At 46.6% G+C, this 23,966-nt stretch overlaps 3 protein-coding genes across 11 annotated transcripts in view; 1 reads left to right on the top strand and 2 right to left on the bottom strand.

Annotated features, from left to right (window-relative positions):
• Positions 1-5,954, top strand: part of lama1 (laminin, alpha 1) — a 22,238-nt gene extending 16,284 nt beyond the window's left edge. Inside the window, exons 45-64 of the mRNA XM_047567894.1 lie at positions 28-182; positions 306-449; positions 522-655; positions 736-889; positions 965-1,089; positions 1,172-1,322; positions 1,400-1,544; positions 1,661-1,802; positions 1,919-2,033; positions 2,153-2,305; positions 2,392-2,543; positions 2,642-2,836; positions 2,921-3,104; positions 3,186-3,292; positions 3,373-3,562; positions 3,706-3,855; positions 4,061-4,214; positions 5,027-5,160; positions 5,228-5,441; positions 5,594-5,954. Coding sequence (XP_047423850.1) covers positions 28-182; positions 306-449; positions 522-655; positions 736-889; positions 965-1,089; positions 1,172-1,322; positions 1,400-1,544; positions 1,661-1,802; positions 1,919-2,033; positions 2,153-2,305; positions 2,392-2,543; positions 2,642-2,836; positions 2,921-3,104; positions 3,186-3,292; positions 3,373-3,562; positions 3,706-3,855; positions 4,061-4,214; positions 5,027-5,160; positions 5,228-5,441; positions 5,594-5,748 — 3,053 coding nt within the window. The 3' untranslated portion in view covers positions 5,749-5,954. The remainder of the gene's footprint in view (positions 1-27; positions 183-305; positions 450-521; positions 656-735; positions 890-964; positions 1,090-1,171; positions 1,323-1,399; positions 1,545-1,660; positions 1,803-1,918; positions 2,034-2,152; positions 2,306-2,391; positions 2,544-2,641; positions 2,837-2,920; positions 3,105-3,185; positions 3,293-3,372; positions 3,563-3,705; positions 3,856-4,060; positions 4,215-5,026; positions 5,161-5,227; positions 5,442-5,593) is intronic.
• LOC124995449 overlaps positions 1-23,966 on the bottom strand; it is a 756,577-nt gene that overhangs the window by 405,476 nt on the left and 327,135 nt on the right. The window lies entirely within an intron of this gene.
• LOC124995457 (band 4.1-like protein 3) lies at positions 5,789-23,940 on the bottom strand. Of its 9 annotated transcripts, none has more exons than XM_047567841.1 (23): positions 23,807-23,940; positions 20,335-20,405; positions 20,066-20,239; positions 19,662-19,766; positions 19,539-19,581; positions 19,330-19,405; positions 19,134-19,255; positions 18,930-19,026; positions 18,744-18,831; positions 16,014-16,058; positions 15,333-15,485; positions 15,073-15,170; positions 14,814-14,989; positions 14,460-14,543; positions 13,523-13,791; positions 13,308-13,355; positions 13,195-13,224; positions 12,902-13,093; positions 10,281-10,358; positions 8,579-9,244; positions 8,295-8,369; positions 8,032-8,112; positions 5,789-7,712 (listed from the first exon to the last, which is right to left on the bottom strand). In XM_047567841.1, exons 3-23 carry the CDS (start codon positions 20,117-20,119, stop codon positions 7,707-7,709), a joined length of 2,586 nt encoding a protein of 861 aa, XP_047423797.1. In that variant the 5' UTR covers positions 20,120-20,239; positions 20,335-20,405; positions 23,807-23,940; the 3' UTR covers positions 5,789-7,706. The 9 variants fall into 9 exon arrangements, with proteins under 9 accessions (XP_047423797.1, XP_047423801.1, XP_047423800.1 ...); XM_047567845.1 differs by lacking the exon at positions 23,807-23,940 and adding an exon at positions 22,465-22,598 and having other exon boundaries at positions 9,167-9,244; positions 20,335-20,425; XM_047567844.1 differs by lacking the exon at positions 23,807-23,940 and adding an exon at positions 22,465-22,598 and having other exon boundaries at positions 9,107-9,244; positions 20,335-20,425.

Genomic DNA, 23,966 nt, shown 5'->3' on the forward strand with positions numbered 1-23,966 from the left:
TAAAACACTGTTTCCCTGTGTGTTCAGCCAATGATGCTCAGCGTAAGCTGCAGGAGGCGGAGCATCGTACTCAGCGCCTGATGGACAGGATAAAGCCGCTGAGCATGCTGGGAGAAACTCTGAGCAGGAACCTTTCTGACATCCGAGAACTGATTGACCAGGCTCGACGACAAGCGGCCTCGGTACATAAACACACACAAATACACAACCTGAAATAGTGGCTCCACCTGATGATGTTGATGATGATGATGATGGTGGTGATAATGGTAATGATGATGATGATGAAGATACTGTGATGTCATCAGATCAAGGTGGCGGTCCAGGCCGACAGGGACTGTGTTCGTTGGTACCGACCACAGATTGAGTCGAGTAACTTCAACACTCTGAGTCTGACCCTGAAGACGACCAGTCCAGACAACCTGCTCTTCTACCTGGGCAGCAACTCCACGGTAAGACACTGCAGCACAGGTGTGATCACACGTTACAGATCGGACCCCGTCTAAACCGACCTCTGGTTTCAGAAGGACTTCCTGGCTGTGGAGAGTCGAGGGGGGAAGGTTTCTTTTCTGTGGGACGTCGGCTCAGGAAGCACCAGGCTGGAGTTTCCCGGACTGGACATAACCAACAACAGATGGACCAGAATCAACGCAACGAGGTACAAACAGGGACACAATGGTCTCACGATGATCACATGACCCGAGGACGAGCTGTAGTAACCTGTGGTGATGATGGCAGGTTTGGGGCCCACGGAGCTCTGTCGGTCCATCAGCTGGACTCGGATTCTCCTTCGTTGCCCCCGGTAACGGCGTCATCACCTGGATCCTCTCGAGTTTTAGACATTGACAGAAACACTGTGATCCACATCGGAGGCCTGGGAGCCCACACCAAGGTAATACTGAAGCACGCCAGGTGTGTGTCCAGGTGTGTGTGTCCAGGTGATGACATATTGTGTGTGTGATGTCAGCGTCCTCCAGCTCTACGAGCCTCCACCTTCCAGGGCTGCTTGGCTGAAGCTTCACTCAATGAAAGAACCATCGGACTCTGGAACTACGACCGCAGACAAGGAGAATGTGGAGGCTGCTTCAGCAGGTAGACATCACCTGTCCACCCTTCTCTGTCTTTACCTGTCTCTGTCTCTACCTGTCTCTGTCTGAACTTGTCTGTCTCTCAGTCCCCAAGCAGAGGAGACAGCCTTTCACTTTGACGGATCTGGCTTCTCATTGGTCCAGAAGTCTCTCAGAGCAACGTCCACCTCCGTCGTGCTGTTGTTTAAAACTCTGTCTCCAGGAGGACTCCTGCTGTACCTGGCCTCCAACAACACGGTGATACACACTGGCAAAATAATACACACACATAAGCTGTGAATTAGACACTAACATGTCCTCCTGACCTTCTGCAGAGGGACTTTCTGTCCATTGAGCTGGTGGAGGGTCATGTCCGTCTGACCTTTGACCTTGGCTCTGGGGCTCTGACACTGACGTCCAAAAGGAAGTACAACACGGGGGCGTGGCATAAGGTCACGCTGCAGAGGAACAAACGCACAGGTACCAGTACTAGTAGTACTACTAATATTCCTACTGTAGCACTACTGGTAAGAATGGTACTACATTGCTAGGGACTAGCTACTAACGTCAGTGCATTGTTTCCTGGTTCCCTCCAGGTTACCTGTCAATCATGGCGGCCGACCAATCCTCAGAGAAGGAGGTGTTGGAGGCGGAGTCTCCTGGAACGGCCTCGGACCTGAACCGTTCTGACCTGGACCCCATCTACATCGGAGGACTTCCTGCTTCCAGACCAATCAGGTGAGTCTGTTTGTGCTCATGGTGTCCTCACCTATCTCTTCTTTCAGGTGACAGGTAGTGTCCAGGTCATATGTGGGCTAATGGTGTCCTCACCTGTCTGTCTTTGTGGTTGCTAGGCGACAGGTAGTGTCCCGGTCATATGTGGGCTGCATAAAGAACGTCGAGATCGCTCGGTCCAACTTTGACCTTCTGAGGGACGCGTATGGAGTCCGGAAAGGCTGCGTCCTTGAGGTACGAGAATACAACTATAGTACTGGTCTCCCCTCTAGAACCCTCAGGTTCTTGGGAGTACCTGTTCTCTAGTGTCCCCTCTGGTGTCCCTAACATAGACTGATTGTCTCTTCCATCAGGCGGTGAGGAGTGTGTCAGTGTTGACCAGTGGCTTCGTTCAGATCGTCCCTCCGTCGTTCAGCCACGAGACCGAGTTTCTCTTCTCGTTCTCGTCCACTAATCAGTCAGGTGTCCTCCTGGCGTCCTTCAGTGAAGACCGTGGACGTCGACAGGTGAGATGGACAGGACACGACGCACCTGTGGACACGCTATATGTCAGGATTAATGTGATTGTAACCTGGATGGTCTGTGCGTGCAGCACTTCCTGTCTGTTCACCTGCTGTCAGGTGCGTTGGAGGCGGAGCTTGGTGAGGTGGGAGGGGCCACTCAGCACTTAACAGTGGTGAAACCTGATGGGACGTCCTTCAGTGACGGGACGAGACACTCTGTGATTGTGTCCATCAACCGGAAGTAAGTGTTACCATAGAAACACTGGATAGTCCCATCTGCCTCTGCTTACGTATTTGTCTCACCTCATCTGTTCATCTGTCTCGCTTGTCTGTTTCCAGGTCTCTGTCCATGCAGGTGGACGAGGGAAACGTTAAGTCAGTTGCTCTGTTGCCGGGCGTATTTGCCCGCTTGTCTCCAGCTTCCTTCTTCATTGGCGGACTACCATCAGGCGAGGAATCCCGGCTACCAATCAGATTGCAGGTTTTATCCAGGTTATTCCGAGGCTGCATCCAACACCTGGTGGTGGACAGGAGGTAAAACACGGACAGACACACACACACACACACATTAAAGAAGATACACTCTAATGGCGTCTTCTGATTGGCCGTTCTCTTCAGCCTCGTTGACCTATCAGGAGCTGTGAAGTATGAGGGGGCGGAGCTAAACAGCTGCCTACTGGAGGAGAGGGCTGGGGGGGCGGTGCTTCCGGATAACCTGGATGTGGAAACAACACCTGACCCCAACCACCTGTCAATGGCCCCGCCCACACACCTGAGTGCCCTGACACCTGGAGCACTGACGGTAATGATTACTGATTATTAATGACTGATTACTAATATCTGATTACTGATTACTAATGACTGATTTGTGATTATCATGCAGTGTGTGTCAGAGTTGGGGCCGGTGTTGCTGCCGTCAGCTGCTCAGTTTGGGTCATCCAGACACAGTCACATGACTTTCACCATCAATCCCTCCACTGTCCGGAAGAGGTGAGTCTCCATGACAACAGAGTCTGAGGTACGTCCTTGTCTGGACTAAACAGCTGACTCGCCTCTGTCCTTGTTCTCAGTTTGTCCGTGAGACTGTCAGTCCGAAGCTGGGCTCTGCAGGGGACCATCCTCCTCCTGTCCGACTCCAAACAGATGGACTTTGTTGTCCTGAGGCTGACGGGGGGTAAGGTCAGGTTATCAGCTGACCTGGGGAAGGGTCCCACCTCCATCACCTCCTCTGTCGCCATTAACGACGGACAGTGGCATACAGTGAGTTATTGCACATCTGGTTCTCCAGGCAAACACCTGGTCCTGCTGCTTACCACGATGATGATGAAGATGATGATGATGATGGTGATGAAATGTTCCGGGTGCGTTTGATTTGAACACCTTGGTGTCTGGATGTCTTTCAGGTGAGCGCAGACTTGAGCAGGCGTGTGATGTCGGTGTCTGTGGACGGTTCTCGGCCGGAGTCTTTGTCAGTCAAAGGAAACCAGCTGGATGTGGACAGCAGACTTTACCTGGGAGGGTTACCTGACACTGTGTCCACCCGGAGGATTAATGTATGAATTTATCTGTTTTCACACCAACTACACAGAAAGTAGTCGACAGGTTCATCTAATTCAACCCTGCTACAAACATGTGAAGATTAAACACTAGCTATGATAGAACATCACAACATGTCACCTCAGTGTCAGGTGAGTAGGAAGCAGGAAGTTCATTCCTCTCACCTCTGTCCACGTGTCCGTCCTCTGTCCTTTCTCTCAGGTCACCAGCAGTTTTCCAGGTTGCGTTCGGTCAGTCAGTCTGAACGGCGCCATGTTGGATCTGTCGAAGCCAGACTCGCGCCATGATGTCACTTCCTGTTTCTCCAAGGACCAGACAGGAAGTTATTTCAATGGCAGTGGATACGCTGAACTGAGTGAGTCCAACAAACCCTTGTCGTTAGCCTTAGCCTTAGGCATAATTGCCATTACTGTTACCAATATTAATAAAATCACCAATGTGCTGCTAAAAGTAGATTTTTTTCTTGTTTTCTGAAAACATTCAAACGTGACTTAGTCAGTTATGGTATTAGACTAACGACGTGTGTGAGAAAGTCATCTCAACATCATTCAACATTTTAAAGTTTATTCATACCGGAGCTCATGATTTCAGTAAGGGTAAGAAAATCCACTCATGCATTCTTTTAAAGCATGCAGTATTTGAATTACCGTAACTCATGGTGGTTTTCTCTATTGACAACATTCAAAGTGTGGCTGAACTGAGAAGTTGTGCTTTTGTTTGGAAGACCTTCGTGACATCTCATGGGTATAACTAATTTTTACCAACAAATTCCTCCAAACAACTCTCTTCCTTCTCTTCCTTTTGAACACACATTCTAAATTTCAGGTCCATGAGCTCTCGGTTTTAGTTTAGAGTAACATTTAATATTGTAATGATGACACACACAGGTGTAAATTCCTCTTCTGGATTTAATCAGATCACAAAAAAGAACCAGAACATAAAAAGGGCTCATCAGTCAGTAGCTCTAGAAATCTTGAATCTCATCCAGTTTCTCAGTTGTTCTCTAGAAAAGAGACTTGATACATGAGGAACTACAAACACACTTGTATCTGATTAAGACACAACATCATTAGAGAATAGAAAGTTTCCTTATTTCCCCCAAAGTATTTCCCCCAAAGTGTCCTGGAAATGTTTGTTATTGGTCATGATGCGTGTCTGTGTGTGCAGTGCATGACGGGTACAAAGTCGGCTCAGACATGACGGTGTCTCTGGAGTTTCGGACGAGCCAATCAGAGGGAGTGTTTCTGGGAATCAGCAGCGCAAAGGTTGACGCTGTGGGCCTGGAGCTGATGAACGGACAGGTGAGTTACCTGCAGTGGCCAGTTGGTGGTGTCTGTGCTCCAGGTGTAACAGCGTGTCTTCCCTCAGGCGACGTTCACCGTGAACAACGGCGCGGGACGAGTGTCGGTGGTTTCTGCAGGTCAGATGCTGTGTGACGGACGCTGGCACCGCCTCCTCGCCAGGAAAACCAAACACACCTTGAGTCTTAGCATCGATGGGCGGAGCTACACCACCGCCAACCCCTACCCACAATCCACCTCTGCTGAGACCAACAACCCCGTCTTCCTGGGTGGATATCCTGGTGAGGGTTCAATTCCCACAGTTCCCACATGATCATGATGAACACGAGTGGGCGATGCTAACCTGTCTGTCTCTGTCCATCTACCTGTCTGTCTCTGTCCATCTACCTGTCTGTCTTTGTCTCTCTGTCCATCTACCTGTCTGTGTCTCCAGCTCATGTCAAACAGAACTGCCTGTCGATCAGCTCCAGGTTCAGAGGTTGCCTGAGGAATGTTCGTCTCCTGAAGACTCACATGAGCGACGTCCTTGATGTGAGCTCCGCCCACTTCCTGGTGGGCGTCACGCCTCACTCCTGTCCTGTCACCTAGCAACAAGGCTGCCTGTGATTGGGCATAGTCTGTCTGTTAGACCAGCTGATTATTGTGTGATTTTTTTTTTTTTAATTAGATCTGACCCAAATCCAAACGAACAAATGATCTTAACATTAATTAATGTGCATTCATAGATTTTCAGTCTGTAAACATGAACAAAGCTACGTCTCAACGAACCAGCCATTAAATCACAGAAGACAGAACGTCTGGTTGTTTTCTTTCTTGAATTTATTTATTCTACTGAATAAAGATGCCTTTTCTCAATTTATCTTTAAATTACATTAAATGTGCAGTCAGAGGTCACACAGGGGGAGGGGTCATCCTGTAACACCAGGGGGAGGGGTCATCCTGTAACTAATAAACCAGGGGGAGGGGAGGGGTCATCCTGTAACTGGACACCAGGGGGAGGGGAGGGGTCACCCTGTAACACCAGGGGGATGGGTCATTCTGTAACTGGACTCCAGGTGGAGGGGAGGGGTCATCCTGTAACACCAGGGGAGGGGTCATTCTGTAACACCAGGGGGAGGGGTCACCCTGTAACAGCAGGGGGAGGGGTCATTCTGTAACTGGACTCCAGGGGGAGGGGAGGGGTCATCCTGTAACACCAGGGGGAGGGGTCATTCTATAACTGGACTCCAGGGGGAGGGGAGGAGTCATCCTGTAACACCAGGGGAGGGGTCATTCTGTAACTGGACACCAGGGGAGGAGTCATCCTGTAACACCAGGGGAGGGGTCATTCTGTAACACCAGGGGGAGGGGTCACCCTGTAACAGCAGGGGGAGGGGTCATTCTGTAACTGGACTCCAGGGGGAGGGGAGGGGTCATCCTGTAACACCAGGGGGAGGGGTCATTCTATAACTGGACTCCAGGGGGAGGGGAGGAGTCATCCTGTAACACCAGGGGAGGGGTCGTTCTGTAACTGGACTCCAGAGGGAGGGGAGGAGTCATCCTGAATGACCAGGGGGAGGGGTCCATCTGTAACTGGACTCCAGAGGGTGGGGTTATTCTGTAACTGGACTCCATAGGGAGGAGTCACCCTATAACACCAGAGGGAAGGGTCATTCTGTAACTGGACACTAGAGGGAGGGGTCATCCTGTAACTGGACACCAGGGGGAGGGGTCATTCTGTAACTGGACACCAGAGGGAGGGGTCATCCTGTAACACCAGAGGGAGGGGTCATTCTGTAACACTGGTGGGAGGGGTCATCATGTAACCAGCCACCAGGGGGAGGGGAGGGATCATCCTGTAACACCAGGGGGAGGGGTCATTCTGTAACTGGAAACCAGGGGGAGGGGAGCAGTCATCCTGTAACACCAGGGGGAGGGGTCATGCCTAGGGTCACTAACAGTCCATACTGTTGATACTGATAAATAAATAGACACAGACATTAATAAATACAGAAATGTCAAATCATATATGTGAAGATGGAAGAATGGCACATTACTATTGCATTATGGGTAAATACAGAGCTGCTATACAGTGATAGAAATCATGCTTGTTTACATTTGAGTCAGGACACAGTTCTTCACCAGGTGAGACAGGAAGGAGCCGGAGGACCTTTGTTCTTTCTTCTTTCACATGTAATTCTAATTGATGTTTCATTCAGATTATGGTGATCTCTGGGAGAGTGAGGTGGCATCACAGCAACAACTGGTCTCTCACCTGTCTGTCTCACCTGTCTGTCTCTCACTCGTCTGCCTTTTGCCATTTTGGACTTTGAAGATGCCACCACAGATCTTCCATCTAAATCTACTCAATCTATTGAGCTAATGCTAACTGCTCAGAAGCTCCGCCCATGGTCAGACAGACAGGTGCTGCTGTGTGTGTGCTTGTGCAAAAATACATGCATGAGTGTGTGTGTGTGTGTGTGTGCTTGTAAATCTTTGTTTTCAGTGTCTTTGTTGGCTCTGTAGTCTGGACTACAACTCCCATAATGCAGCAGAGGCCACAGGACTCAGTCCTGAAAGTGAGACAGAACAGATGAGTGTCATCTTTCCATATCCTCAGCACTGAAACACTGAACTTGGAAACAGGTTTTGCACAACAACACATGACGTTGAGAGGAAGAGAAAACAGTGCACAAAACACCAGAGGACCTAGTGTTACAGGGTTTATCATTTCCACCTCCAAACACTCATCCACTAGACTAATTATCTGTTAACTATCTGAGCAAGGAACCCACGAGGGTCTGAGCCTGGTCTGGGTTAACCAGGTCTGTGTTAATGTGGATGTCCCTCTGTCGGTTACATCAGTGATTGGGTCAGAAATGATGGTTCTACCTGATCATAGTCGACTTCGGTGTCTCCTGAAATCACGATTCTTTTCTCGATTCGTGTTTCTGAAATTCCACCTTTCGCCGTCTTAAGAGGAAGACACAGAAACAACGGAAATATTACTTCCCACTTCTACTCATTGGGTTACCTCATAGATACAAAGACTTTATTGATTCTAAATTGGCTGTAGGTGTGAGTGTAAATGGTTGTCTGTCTCTCTGTGTTAGTCCTGATATATCCCGAAGGAGATTGACAGATGACAGCGTTACCTTGGTGACATGCGTGGTGCTGGAGGTCTGAGATGTCAACAACAGACCTGCAGGAGCATCTGAGTCCAACTGGCTCTGAAACACAAACACACAACAACAACATCACTGGGACAGGTTTGACTGGGGGCAGGAGTCACTGGGGCATGTTTGGGGCAGGTTTGACTGGGGCAGGAGTCACTGGGGCATGTTTGGGGCAGGTTTGACTGGGGCAGGAGTCACTGGGGCATGTTTGGGGCAGGTTTGGCTGGGGACGGTTTGACCAGGGCAGGAGCCTCAGGTTTTACCTCACGCAGAGGTCTGAACATCTCGTCTTCGTCATCGCTGTGGTTGGATGGTTGTTTCCAATTGGTTGATTGCCTGGATGTGGGGCGGGCTAACGAGGTGGTAGGAGAGTTTCTTTCAAACCTCCAACCTTCTTCATCCTCATCCGTGGAGCTGTCTGAGTCCTCGTTGTTATGGTAACGGGATGTCCCAGCGGGTCGAGAGCCCAGACTCGATCTGGAGTTGTGGTCTGTGCTCGCTTGGTCCTGGCTAACAACCCTAACTGCAAAGTCATCTGTAATGCTATCAGGGTTAGGATCATTAGCGTGTCTGACGGCAGCCTCCATGGCCTCCTCCACTGCTGCCTGTGCTAGCACACTGATAGCATCCTCACTAGCCTCGCTAGCATCGCTAGCATCACTGACATCACTAGCCTGTCCGCTGGGCTCATCATCACTGACCTCATGTTTACCTGTTGTACTATTAGCTTGGTTAGCGTCATCATAAGTGGCCCATTGCTCTGTGACATCATCAGCGTGTGCCATGCTCACCCCTGGTGGTGGAGGTGGGGGGTTAGTTGGAGGTGGGCCCACAAGACTCCCTGTAGCTACCTGAGGTTGTTCCACTATTGGCTGGTCCTGGTCACACGACTCTGTCAGCAGGTAGAGAGACTCCGCCTTCTCTGGAGTCTGAAACAGGAAGTGAAGATAACGGACAACAGGTGAACAGGTGTGGGGGGAAGGGGCTAGGGCTCAGTGAGGTCGATGCACAGCTTCATTAAAAACAGCAAAACTTTGAGTATTTCTTAAAAATCTGCAGATTTTATTACAGACAGGCAGGGACAAGGCGTTGTACCAAGTAGTACCGGGACTGCTCAAGCAGCATGTTGACTAGTGTCTGATCACATGACAATAACAACATGGACGCCTACTATAGGACAGGTGAGGCGTTCAGGGCGGTCACTGGTGCATCAAGTGTGTGGAAATCCACCACTAAAGGTGAAGACAATGCTACCGTAACATGTCAGTCCTGAAATACAACTGAAGTACTACTGATGTTAACGCTAATGCTAACTGAGGACATTGCTGGTGTTGTAGAGCGTTTTGATCTCATGTCAGTTAATGCGCCATGTGAGAGCTGCAAGAGTTTGCAGAGCGAGAGACGCATATTAAGGCTGTGGGACAAAGAGTCAGTGTCCTACGTACTCTACTCTGGTCTGAGTTGTTTCTACTTGTACCTCATCAGTCTGTTTCACTCTGTAACAACACCACCCAAACACTAGGCGGTGCTGTGTCTTTTTACCAGTCAGGTAAATTTTAGTTTCTACTTCCTGCTTCACTTTCAACAATGGAGACTGAACACAGGTCGTCAGTACAAATGTCTGTACCTCCAAACCTCCTCCTTACTCAGTCATTAATGATTCAGAACTATTAGTTAGAAACTGACTGTGACTGTGTTTCTGGTGTCGCTGGTGGTGACGTGGTACAGTAGTAAAGTTCTCCGTAGCTTGTTTTATGTGAGACGCTGCGATGTGTGTTCAGGTCAAGAATCTACGTTTGTTACTTTCTACTGAGATGTCGTCAGAGACTTTCACCGCATATTAGTCGACCCCTGGTTGAGACAAAGACAGACAGGTGGAGACAAAGACAGACAGGTAACACAAAGACTGACAGGTTGAGACAAAGACAGACGGGTGGAGACAAAGACAGACGGGTGGACAAGCACCTTCAGTAGGTTGTGTTCTTGGGCCGACTTCAGTAGAGCCGTGAGCTCTGGAGACATTTCATCAAAAGTGGGTTTAGGCTGCACTCGACAGACAGACAGACAGACAGACAGACAGACAGACAGGTACAATTAGTCACTCAAGTTAAACATCAGTGAATTCACAGCCATGCAGGGACGTGGGATCAGGTGGGCGGGCCCATAGGAAGGACAGGTGTTTGTTTAATGTGTGTTTCTACTGTGATCACTCTTTGTGTGCCCAGGTGTTTGTAATTTAAACAGGAAACACACAGGAAGTGATGAGACACATGAACAAGACTACAAAATTAGGTTAGTACTGGTTGTGTAGCTTTTTTTTTCAGGATTTGGTGGTTTTTAGAAAAAGGCAGCAGCTCAAAAAGAAAGTGTCACGAAGCCATAACAACAAATCCAAGACTAAACAGGGATGACACTATGACATATGCCAAACTGGAAAAGCTTGCATAATGTCTTCATAGCTTCAACATGTTCCAGATATCTGGTTCTAACAGAATCTTCTTGTGTCACAGATGCGATATTCTCTTCACTGTTTCGAATCTGACACAGTTCTCTCATATTTGTTTATTTTACAAGCTTGAAACCTGGTTAGTGGTTTAAAAAAGATGCATTTTTACTTTTCAGATATTAATTTAAACTCGTCTGCACTAGCCTGCAATGATCTGAGACGCTGTACAAACCAAGTTGAAACTCAAATAACATTATGCAACTAAACATTGTGCACAAGTTTCTAATGAGCTTGGAAAACTCCAGCCATTGAAACAACGAGTTTCCATGGTTTGAAGTCTGACATAATACGCATCTCACATCCCAGAGGAGGTGACGGTGAAGCTTCAGTGAGTTGAAACTGGACACTGCAGCTCTAAAATCAGACAGTGTCACGGTGTTCACTTAACCCCTGCAGTCTCTCCCCCCGTATATAGTTTGTAGTTATATTGTTGGCTTTGTGAACTCTATGGTAACCGGTTCAGAGTTTGATTCGACGCCTTCCTGTGGTGCATGGTGCTCAGTCCAGACCAATTCAGGATGGTTCAGTTCGACTTGATCCTGCTCAAGTGGTGAGTCGTCTGCAGATTTTTGATTTGTTCAATTGGAAAAACCTGAAAAACCTTCTGACTATGACGGTGATGTGGAGAATATTACACTGGTTAGTGTTTTAACACGTTTCCTTTTCCTTCGATTTTTAACATTTTGTGCTTTTAAAATTCTTTCTTGTTTTCCACCAGTAGCATCGTCCACCTGGGGGTAGAAAACGCTGAAGAATCTGTCTTAACGTGTCCTCCATCATTGTCTTTGGCAGGCTGAATTTCTTCATCTGCTGCAGGAAGTTCGTCCTCTGCTGTATTTTCTTGATGAGGGCTCTGATGTTCAGATCCATTCGTGGTTCTAGGAGATGATGGAGCCCAGGAACCAAAAGCACATGCACACACAAAGGTGTGTCCTGCATACTATTCCCATCAGTTCGTGTGTATGAGTATACACAAACACAAAGTATTGCCCTGCCTTTCCCTTCGTCTTTGTCGTTCCTGCCTCGTTCTCCTGGTTCCATGTGTCTTGTTTTTTGTTTGCTTTTCTATTTGATTGGAATTTACCTGTTTGAGGGTTAGTGTTTTAGATTTAATCTGCTCACCGTTAAACTGACTTTGATGCTCATCCTGCCTTACTTGATGGTGTGTCTTGCCCATTCCTACACATTGTTGACAGACCTGATGGAACAGTAGGAGACGTGGACACGTGAGGACCAGGCGTCTGTCCTTGTCTCCTTGATGTCCTGGTTCATCAGGTCTCTGCAGTTTGTTGGAGCTGAGGTGTTCAGTTTGAACTGGTGCCAGCGTTCAGCCACGCTGCCTGTGTCAGTGCAGCAGGGTTAATGTGTCACCAATCAACCGATCAGCCAATCAACCAATTAACCAATCAGCCAATCACCAATCAACCACTTAGCCAATAAGCCAATCAACCACTCAGCCAATCAGCCAATCAGCGTACCACTCCGACCACTGGCGTCTTTCTGGGGGCGGGGTTCAACTCATCCGGAGGTGATTTTGGAAAAGTTGGGATGATAACTGGTGACATCCCAGAGACTCCACTGGTTTCAGACATGTTGATGATGTCACAGACGCTTGGGGGCGGTGGCAGCGGCTCCACCTCGTGGATGGTCATTAGTGGTCCGCCTGTGACGGCATCATCATCGCTGGAAACTGAGAGGACATGCTGGCTTGTTTTCAAGTTTGCTGTCGCCACGGTAACATCTGAGCTGTTGAGTCTGGTCTTCGTGATGAAGATCCTGCCAGAGGCGGTGTCGTAGCTCCGCCCCACTGTGTAGGTCTTCTCTCTGATTGGCTGAGGAGGAGCTTGGTTTGTCATGACCCCGCCCCCCTGGAGCGCAGACATCAGACATCAGACACACACACATTTAGACTGATTAACCAATCAGGTACGAGGTCACATTTCATTTCCTGACGTCCTCACCTTCAGCTGCTGTCACTTCATTGAACACCTGGACTTACCTGTCGGTCTCATGACCTCACAACGAGCTGGCAGCCAATCAGGACCCAGAATCAACCTCAGTGTCATGTGACCTGTCTCACCTCATCAAGCTCCAGTGGTTCGATCATCGGGGAGTCTTCAAGACGTCGGAGAGGTGAGGACGCCAGGCGCTTCTCCCACTCTGTCATCGCTCCTCCTCCTCCTCCTCCTTCTTCTCCCTCCAAGAAGGAGCGTCTGAGAGCGCTGATAGTGCTCTGAGGCTTCTGCACCTCCTCAGGACTCCCTAACGTCTCCTGAGGGCGGGACAATGGACATAGGTGAGAACGGACACGAGAGACATCAGCAATATGGCTTCCTACCGTCTAGAGCTCTTGATTCGTGAGATCAGCGTTACCTGAGTTTTCAAATCTTCATCCTGATCAGACTGTAAGACAGAGACAGAGAGACTGAGAGGACACTGGTGTCTTCACACTAAAACAACTCAACTATCCGGTTACAAATCTGTACCTCAGTGGACAGCAGGTCTCCGTCCACAGCTGTGTCCGTCAGGTCGGTCTGAACACAGGAGAGACAGGAAAGAGAGGTGAGACATTTATACAGCAGGGACACAGGTGAGACAGATGAGACAGATGAGACAGGTGAGACAGGTGAGACAGGTGAGATATTTATACAGCAGAGACAAAGGTGAGACAGGTGAGATGGGAGAGACGGGTGTCCATTACCTTGGTGTCCTGTTTCGGAGGCGTTGGAGGACTCGGCGGAGACATTGCTGGTGCTTTGGTTTCTTGCTCTTCATCTTCCTCTTGGTTCTGGTTCTCCTCCTCCTCCTCCTCCTGCTCCTCCTCCTCCACCTCCACCACCAGCTCCTCCTCTCTAATTGGTTGTTTCTTACCCGGCTCCTCCCTCTTCTCCTCAGTCCTCCTCTCAGGCGTTACCGTGGCGATGAGGTCACTGACGGTTTTAGTCACTCCATATAGACCCAAGCCCATATCTGCACACACATCATCATCATCATCATCATCATCACCATAGTAATAATCACTGTCACCACCCTAGCATCTAGCAGTGGTATCCGTAGCAACACTGTGTCCTTCTATCCTGGTGTTTAACATCAGCAAAGCATCGTGGTCATTCGTTGCCAAGGGAACGGTTGGCTCAGCCATAGTTAGGGCACATACATGCATGCAGGCCTGGGCGTATCAGCCAATCAGCATTCAGAACAATTGCTGAGGCATGACCTGTTATCATTTAGCATCACATGACTTGACGACCAGGCCACAATGCTAACAGTGATAACAAAGCTACCAATGGTAGCAGTGTCAGCAGTATTCACTACAGGACCCTTTTATTTTGCTAACGCTGCTGCTCATGGAAGGTAACCAGCTGATTGGCTGCAGTCAGACCCTCTTCCATTGAGGTCTGTTTACCATTAATGGGTGGAGCTTGTTTTTTTTTTGTTTGTTTTTGTGGCACACCCATTACATGTGACTCCAGGTCTTAAAACATGTGATGAACAGAAGCAAAAGTGGCTGAGTGGTCAGACGAACACAGGTGAGCCCAGGTGTGTCTGAATGAGCCAATGAGGATGCGGCATTCCCCAACAAGCTGAATAAAGTCCCAGCCAGTAGCCAGTAGCAGTGTTACTGAGCACTGAGCTACCTGTGTGTGAGCCACTGTTGGCTTTGGGGGATACTGTGACGGCTGGAGAACCAATCAGAGGGGAGGTGGTCGCGTCCCTTGGAGCTGAGGACCAAACAAAATCTGGTCATCAACAAGTACAAGAATGGACCCCTCCCTCCCCACCAACTCCTGTACTTATTACACCAAGACTTCTGACAGCTTGGTTCCCTAACTCACTATTACCAGGAGCAGTAGAACTAAGACCTGAACTACCACAAGGACCAGTTCTACTGCTGTAACATGAACTAGTACTACCACAATCAGTTCTATTACTAATAGCACCCAACGGGGGTCAGGGTTACTACTATGGACTAGTGAGATCAGTACCATTACCTCCATCTAGACTGCGGCTCAGTATGTTCCTTTTGCTGATGCATCGTGGGAAATTTGGCGCAGGTCTAGAAATCTGAGAGCTGGCTCTACGACTCTGGATCTGAGTCCGACCGCTGTACCGAAACTTTGAACCCAGAGACAGAAACTTCTTAGGGGGTTCTTCTGGAGACACCAGTCTTAGAAACAGATGTGGAGAGACGAGTGGTTAGAGACAGGCGGCTGTCAGATATCACGTCAACATGTCAGGACCAAAACAAACCTGAAGAACGAGTGATGCTCCACACAGACCTTCCACAGCCTCTTAGCTGCTCGGTGGTTCAGCAGCTTAAAACCAATGATAGACTCAAACTGGTCAAACTGGAGACAGACAGAGAGAGAGGTTCTTTATCTTTAGAGTAAATCATATCTCTTACCCAACCTGTCAATCACTTCATGACAACTGCTTGTCAAGAGGTCTAATTATTTGCCCCTTTGGCCCTAGTCTCCCAATAAATGTACTGTTGGGCTGCATGTTCTCGCCTCTCCTGGTCGGATCTTGATATAGAAGTTATTCCTTTTGTACGAAATCTTCAAGATCTTTGGCCATGAGAATCTGTTGATCCTCAGTCTGTCTCTGTAGACCAGCAGGCCGCTGCTGCACACGCCCAGCATGATGTCAACGCCTTCCGAGTCCTGTACACAAACAAACAGATGACAGTCATGGACCAGCAGACAGAAACCATAGCTGGATAAGTACATTTTTAACTAAGCACATTTTTACAATGTCTGGATGTTAGGGTTAGGGTTAGTCTTCTCCTGAACCCCTAACCCTCTCAGCCTGGGCTGGACACCACCCTAGCCTTTCAAGCCGCTCATTCTACCCCTACCCCGACCCCTGTGGTAAAAGTTGCAAGGCTCCAAACCATCTTCAAAGCATAACTTTAGTTCAGACCACTACAGTCAACGTCCAACAGCGTCTAGCAGCTCTGATCACAGGTTAGCTAAAGAGTTACAAGGAGCAACCTGTGCCAGAGTGGAGAGGCTGGAAAATAATCAGATGAACCTTCGGGTCAAAGACCAAAGGTTCCATCCAAATCAACAGCCAAATCAACTCACACATGTTTAACACAACCTGAAAACACCAACACACACACACACACACACACACACACACACACACACACACACACACACACACACACACACAGGAAACTGTCTTACCTCCGACTTAGCTGAAGACAAGCAATCAAAGCGGCTTCCTACCATCTACTCGATTCAGACAGACAGACAGACAGACAAACAGACAGACAGACAGACAGACAAAACAGACAAAAGAAAAAGATAGAAAAGAAGACGTCTAAATTCTCCACTGTAAATAAAAACACTCTTCATATGACCAAACATGTGAGGGAAATCGTCTGATCATCATTCTTCATGGAATAATAAAATACTCGGTATGAGAACGTAGCTACCTTGGCATACCCACCTGCACATACAGGAATTATGCTGAATAATGACAACATAATTCAAATGACAGAGACCTGCACTACTTCAGTTTGTCTGCAGTTATTACTGGCTACTGGCACATGACGTACGTCAGCCTGTACGATGTCCCAGCACATCGACCAGTTTATCAATGAGAGCTCACATACTAACACACACTATAACACACACACACTAACACACACCCTGTCAGCCCCTGTGATGTCCCTCTAAAATCCTCCCAGCACATCGACCACTTTATCAATGAGAACTCACAGACTAAAGCCCCTTTCACACTACACAAAAAACACGTTTTTTTTTTGAGGCGGCATTTCAACCCTGGATTCTATCGGCTCAGCTCGGTTGCAGTGTGAACAGGAATCCTGCGTAGACCCACTAGCTCACATCATTATGTTGATGTACACAGAGAAAAGTTTTGGTCTACTCCCATAAGGCAGCGATTTTTGTCCATTTTTTGTACAGTCGAACAAATCATATGTGTTGTTACACGATTGTTAATGGCAGCGCATAGGTGAATTAGCCTTACGTCATGTTCAGGAAATCACACCGATTTGGAAATGCATGTGCAACTGTGTTTATACGCAGCTTGTATAGGGATATCCCACACTTTTTTTAACGATCACGACAGAGCACTGGTAAGACCATGACATCTGCAAGCTGCTCTGCATCCAAGTAGAAGAAGAGATTCGGCGGCAGATATCGAACTTTGTGCAGGACACAGTGATTTATTCAAATATCAGCAGCCTTTTGAAAGAGCGGGGGTTTGACCGGTCCATTCCTGAGGTCATCAACAAAATGAGAGCGTTAAAAAAAATACACCATGATGCCCATTGTTTACCTCGTAGTGTTCCATTGCACTTAAATGTGTAATGATGACGTTGTTGACACAATGACATACCAGAGACCCGAGGCTGCTGGCGATGTGAAAGCACATGAAGGGCTGGTCTGAAAATCCTGTGTCAACCCACTTACGATGTGAAAGCAGGTTGACACACACTAACACACACTTACAACACACACTCTGTCAGCCTGTCCGATGTCCTAGCACATCGACCAGTTCATCAACGAGAGCTAACACACACTATAACACACTGAAGTGTGCAAACCATACAGTATTTGTATTCAAATAAAATTTAAAATAGGTGTTACACTTCTAAATTAGAATATGCGTGTGTAAAAATAAGTTTTCTTTAATTAACCATTACAATAATTGTGGATGTATGTGCAGTATTGGTTGATGTTTTGCATTAAATGCATCTAACAGAGGTGATTTATTCTGACTTGAAGGGGCAGACCATGACATGGGAGACAATAGGGATGACTGTGGCTCAGTGGGTCGAGAGGTTAGAGGTTCAATCCCTGGAATGTGCCACATGCCGAAGTGTTCTTGAGCAAGACACTGAACCTCCAGTTGCTCCCATTGCGTGGCACTAGTGTGTGAATGTGTGAGTGAATGTGTAGATGTGTCTGTGAATGTAGAGTGCTCTGAGTACCAATAGATAGAAAAGCTCTATATAAAAACAAGACCATTTACCATTTAACATTACCAGTAGACAATAGTCTTAATTAGCAAGCTAACAGGCTAATGCTAACATAAGAGAACCTGACTGCAGATATCTCAATACTTATGTAACGTAACAGAATAATCTCCAGGTCAAACTCTGCTTCCCAAAAGTTATATGCTGCCTCCACAACCCATTTAAGATAAAAATATATATATATATATTTGGCAAAAATAATGATACAGTTAAGTCAGAGTCCAGACTTTTCACTTTTCACCCTGACTCCTGAACGTCACTCAGTCTGGGCAGCCGCATAAATATTCGCCGAGGTCACATGAGGAAAGGCAGCTTTTTGATAGGACGTTTGTCTTGTTCTCAAATACAAATAATTTGTTTGAAATAAGTGTTTGTAAAAATCACGTTATTTGTGCCTTTCCAAATATCGTATTTAAGCTCCACCCCTATCACCAGCGGCTGGTGGCGATATTTGGTGGGTGGGCTAACAAATGCATAATACTGATTAAATAGTTAACACAGCAGTAAAAGCAACATCTGCTAAAATACACACAGTTATATCGATTACAGGTACCCCTTAATGACAAGACCCACATTTAAGAATATTTTCAACTTCTCAAATTTAGTTTTCATGCAAATTACATGAAATAAAATGTGCAGCTACTGAGGAATATTATATAGGCTTAGCTGAGAATCCTCACTTATTGAATGCATGGCAAACAACAGTGCACTATGGAAAGAAAACTCATAACTTCTGCCCTGATGGGGATTTGAACCCCAACCTCCTCCCACATGGCAGCCACTGTCACTGACGACTGTACACATATGTGAACACACACACTAACAATCCATCTGTTTTATAGCAGTTGAAGCAGCAGCAGCTCCATCCTCCACCCCTACATCCATCCATCCACCCATCCATCCTGTTTACCTTTGCGTGATGGAGGTCAACACCGTACATGGAGAGTTTCTTGACGTTTTCCAGGAAGTGCATCTCAGCTTCAGCTGGAGTCATTCCCCTGAACAGACAGATACACGTTTTATTTTCTCTCACATCTCAGTTCATTTTATCTCAGTTTACTTCCTCTCAGATCAAGTTTCTCTGTCTCATAAGAACCTGCAGGTTTTATGCAGCTCCACGATCTTCTCCTCCATCTCTTTAGTTTGATTTGGCGCGAAACTCAATTCACTGATGTAGTCTGATCCACACTCATCTGTAAGAGACAGAGACAGGTGGTCAGTGGGAGGCTATTGTAGACCACCGTCCTGCTACACCTGTCACTGTAGACTATTGTAAACCACCCTCCTGCTACACCCGTACCTGAGTCATAGTCTCCGAGCTCCGACTGGACGGTGTAGGATCCAAGGACTGTATGAGTTGCAAATGAACAAGGAAGACGACCCGAAACTATGTCCTGCCTGAGCTGGAGACACAGGAAGTACCTGCAGACCGACAGGAAGAAGTCAACTTCCTGTCCAGGTGAGAACACAACAGACAGACAAGAGAGTGAAGCTACCTGGTGATGTCCTCCGACAGCTGGGTGGGGTCAGGAGGGTAGAACTTCACATTGAAGGAGAAGTTCCAAGGAACCCCTGAGAAACAGAGACCAGGGAGTTAGTTCCACAGACCGGACTCACCCGGACTCACCCGGACTCACCTGGACTCACCTGGACTCACCTGGACTAGCCAGTGGGAGCACATTGGATCAATCACCATCAGACTCACCTCTGACCTGTTTCTTCATCTCCTTCGCTGGATCCAACCAGTTCTACAACACAAGTTCAGAGGTCAGAGAGACAAACTGGTGGACAGACAGGTGGACAGAGGGACAGGTGGACAGACTGTTACCTTGTTGTTGTCTGCGTCTCTAAAGGACAAAGCGAAGTAGTCTCTCTCCAGCAGGTTCATGTGTTCACAAACTTTCTCAAAAAGTTGGAGACCACGAGCTCGTTTCTAAAGAGACAAGAACCATTGGTCAGATTAGAGGTTCTATGGGTTCTACTGGTTCTACTGTTTCTATTGGTTCTATGGGTTCTACTGGTTGTACTGGTTCTACTGGTTCTACTGATTCTACTGGTTCTATTGGTGCTAATGTTTCTAGAGTTTCTACTGGTTCTATTTTTATAATGGTTCTACTGGTCCTATTGGTTTTGTCTCTTGTCTCTACTTATCTCTACCTGTTTATACTTGTCTCTACCTGTCTCTTCCTACCTGTCTCTAATTGTCTCTCTACCTGTGTCTACCCGTCTCACCTCGATGGTGCAGGTAAACAGGGACCCGTCCAGCAGGGTCACTCTGGTCTGCATGATCCTAAAGCTCAGTGGGTTTCTGGCCGGAGAGCGAATCCGACTGTTTGTTGACAGGTGACTGGTGGAGTCCTCCAATGAGCTTTGAGCTTGGCTCTGGGACGTCCCACCCTCCCCTCCCTAATGAAACAAAAAGTGGTGTCACATGACACTAGATTCAGTCAAGATTTCTGTAGGTTGTTTATTGCTGCTTGTTCAGTTCTTTGTGTTCGTACCTTTTTCGGTGTGGAGTGGGTGGAGGCTCCAGGGAAAGACTCCGCCTCCGTGGGCTGTTCTTCACCTGGCTCTGTCGTCATGGTGATTCACCTGCACACAGTGATGTCACAGTTTTGGGTGTCAAGGAAAGTGTAGTTGCTTCTAGAGATGAGATTCATTATGTTGAAAATCCCACAGCTGCAAACCAGTGTTGTTTTTGGCAGCCATTTCGGATTTAGTCTTAATCTTTTGAATGGAAATGCTGATTAGTTGTAACCACATTTTGGTTTAAGTGTAGTTTTATGACAAAAACTTTTAGTCAAAAAAGTTTTTTTTCTTTCTAGTTTTAGTAAAAAATAAATAAATAAATAAAATATAAAGTTTATCTTTTAACGTGGCGCAACATGACAGACTCGTCTCTGTCTGATGATGTCATCACACTGAACACCATGGTTACCATCTGTTGACCCCATCCAGCTGTCAGGTGAACAGTTACCAGGACAACGGGAGAGGACAGACAAAGGGATTAGAGTTGAGAGACAATCTGATGTAATCTGGATTCAGACAGAGGATGGTGATGATGATGATGATAAAGATGAAGATGACGATGATGATGGTGATGCTGAAGATGATGAGGTTTGGAGCGTTGTGTGCATTTATAAAAATTGATGGAGGAACATGTGGTCATTGTTTATGTCTGTCGTTTTATCTTCTGAAGGAAAGTCATTTAGCTGAACACTCCACGGTGAAGATGGAGATGAAGATGACAGACTAAAACGTAGACTTCACTGAAGAAATACAAGTTATTTCTGCTAATTCATGAAATCAGGAACAGTGTGGATAATTTACAGATCAGTCACCTACAGATGGATCACTTCAGAGCAGTTACTATAGATCGGTTACCTACAGATAAGTCACCTACAGATGAATCACTTACGGATCAGTCACTTCAGAACAGTTATTATAGATCAGTCACTGCAGATCGGTTACTACAAATCATTCACAGACAGATAAGTTACTACAGATCAATCATTTCAGAACAGTTACTATAGACCAGTCACTACAGATCAGACACCTACCAATCAGTCACCTACAAATCAATGACTTCAGAACAGTTACTACAGATCAGTCACCTACAGATCATGGTAAATGGTAAATGATCTTGCTCTTATATAGCGCTTTTCTACCTACTCAAAGGTACTCAAAGCGCTTTTACAGTCAGAGACACATCCACCCATTCGCTCACACAAGCACACACACATTCACACACCAGGGTCAGTTGCACTGGGAGCAACTGGGGGTTCAGTATCTTGCTCAAGGACACTTCGGCATATGGCACACTCGGGGGATCGACCCGCTAACCCTTCGGCTCATGGACAATCCGCTCTACCTACTGAGCCATAGCCGCCCCATCAGTCACTACAGATCAGTTACCTACAGATCAGTCTCTTATAGACCAGTCACCTACAGACCAGTTACCTACAGATCAGTCTCTTATAGACCAGTCACCTATAGATCAGTCACCTACAGACCAGTCACCTATAGATCAGTCACCTACAGACCAGTCACCTACAGCTAAGTCACCTATAGATCAGTCACCTATAGATCAGTCACCTACAGACCAGTTACCTATAGATCAGTCACTACAGATCAGTCACCTACAGATCAGTCACTACAGATCAGTCACCTACAGACCAGTCACCTATAGATCAGTTACCTACAGACCAGTCACCTACAGACCAGTCACCTACAGATCAGTCACCTACAGATCAGTCACCTACAGATCAGTCACCTATAGATCAGTCACCTAGAGATCAGTCACCTACAGACCAGTCACTGCAGAACAGTCACCTATAGATCAGTGTCTGCAGATCACAGATTATCATATATTGGAGACGGAACAAGAATAGCTGAGGATGTTTCCTCTCGTGGAGACCCGCCTTGGTAGCTTCCGGTGGTAATGAGTTTCACACACACACGCACAGGCACACACATGCACGCACGCACACACACACAGACACACACACACACAAGAACACACACACGCACAGACACACACAGGGACACACACGCATAGAGTCGGAGCTGCAGTGTTTGTGCAGCAGAGATGATCAGATGATCGACATCAGACATCTCTACATTATCTTTACCTGTCCTCGTGCAGGACGGTCGCCCTCTTCCTCCTGGTAACCGGCGCTTTATTCTTTTCACTACGTCATCTCTTACTACGTCACACAGCGCAGATGCGGGCTGGTGACGTTATGACGCACGGTCGAGGAGAGGATCTGTTGTGATTTTTTTTTTTTTTTTTTTTTTTTATTCAGAGAAAATAATCTAATCTTTTCTGTTCTCGGCGAGTAGTTATATAGATATATATATAAAAAACGCTGATAAGTGTAACACTGACAGATCACGATTCATATAGAATTACATTTAATCCATTGAGTTTTTATTTTCAGGTCACTCGTATGTGATCATGTGACCACCCCGTTACGACGTCACGTGACATTCAAGCTCAAAAAACGAGTCTGCAGCAAAAAGCGTGTGTGTGTAGTATAGTGTGTGTAGTATGTGTTACTGCGAGCGTGTGTGTGTTTTACTCACCAGTCAATTGGAGACAGGAAGTGTCCCGTCCCGACAAAAGAAGAAGAAAAGCAGTTAATTACTTTTTCTGTCAATAAATAGTAATGAGATATAATAATAATAATAATAATAATAATAATAATAACAATGGTTCAACACAAATGTTCTGAGTTCTTATGTGTTAGTTTACTCTATTTCCTACTTCTACTACTAATAATTGTAATAATAATAATAATAATAATAACAATAATAATAATAAAATTCATAATGAACGAAAAGTTTCAGTTCTCTATCTGTTCGTTCTGTCTGAACTCATAAAAAGAAGATGTTGTTATGAACTGTAAAACATCAACACATCTAATATATTTTGGAATCCGAGGGTCACAGGTTCACATCCCACAAATAACTCTAACCCAATAAATGTTAGCCCACAGCTCTGACTGTCAATGAATGGATGTGTGAAAAGAAAAAGAAATGTCTCCATGTGGGATCAATACTACGGAAGCCCTAAGCGGCCATGCATTCATACATATTATTTATTTTAATTTGTCCTGATAACAAGTTGATTTCCTCCGTTTTCTCGGTTTTTTTAGGTAAAATAATGTCATCTAACCAACATTAAAGCACAAAACAAACGGCTCACCTAACTATAATTAATTATATGTAATTATATGAGACTATTATTATTGTTATTACTACATTATTAGTGTTAAAAGCGTCCATCAGACAACAGAGCAGCTCACGCATGACCGAACCGTCTCTGATTCAAGATCTATAGCTAAACATCTATCAGTGCTGCCCCCTGCAGGAGAACTCCGATGTTAGAAAGAACCAGTCAAACGGACTCAACATCAGTCACAACACAACGAATGGACGTGAGGAAGAGGATGAAAGCTGTTATTGCTGTACCTGGGCAGGTGTTGAGAAAGAGTCAGTGATGAAGATTATGAAGAAAATATTCCTTTAAAATGATTCTCCCTCTCTCTGTCCTCTCTATGTCCCTCTGTCTCTGTCCCAGGCTGTTGTTCAGATGGATTATTGGTTTTTACTTGGACACATCAGGCCCCGC

Source organism: Mugil cephalus, chromosome 18, assembly GCF_022458985.1.
Source record: "Mugil cephalus isolate CIBA_MC_2020 chromosome 18, CIBA_Mcephalus_1.1, whole genome shotgun sequence".
NCBI lineage: Eukaryota > Metazoa > Chordata > Actinopteri > Mugiliformes > Mugilidae > Mugil > Mugil cephalus.

What these genes read in the sequence shown, in the direction of transcription:
- LOC124995457 (XM_047567836.1), bottom strand. Translation starts at nt 20,415, where the DNA reads ATGACGACAGAGCCAGGTGAAGAACAGCCCACGGAGGCGGAGTCTTTC. An exon ending in GCTCGGAGACTATGACTCAG is followed by an intron (nt 19,027 to 19,133) that starts GTACGGGTGTAG and finishes TGTCTCTTACAG; the next exon opens with ATGAGTGTGGATCAGACTAC. An exon ending in TTGACCTCCATCACGCAAAG is followed by an intron (nt 16,059 to 18,743) that starts GTAAACAGGATG and finishes TGAATCGAGTAG; the next exon opens with ATGGTAGGAAGCCGCTTTGA.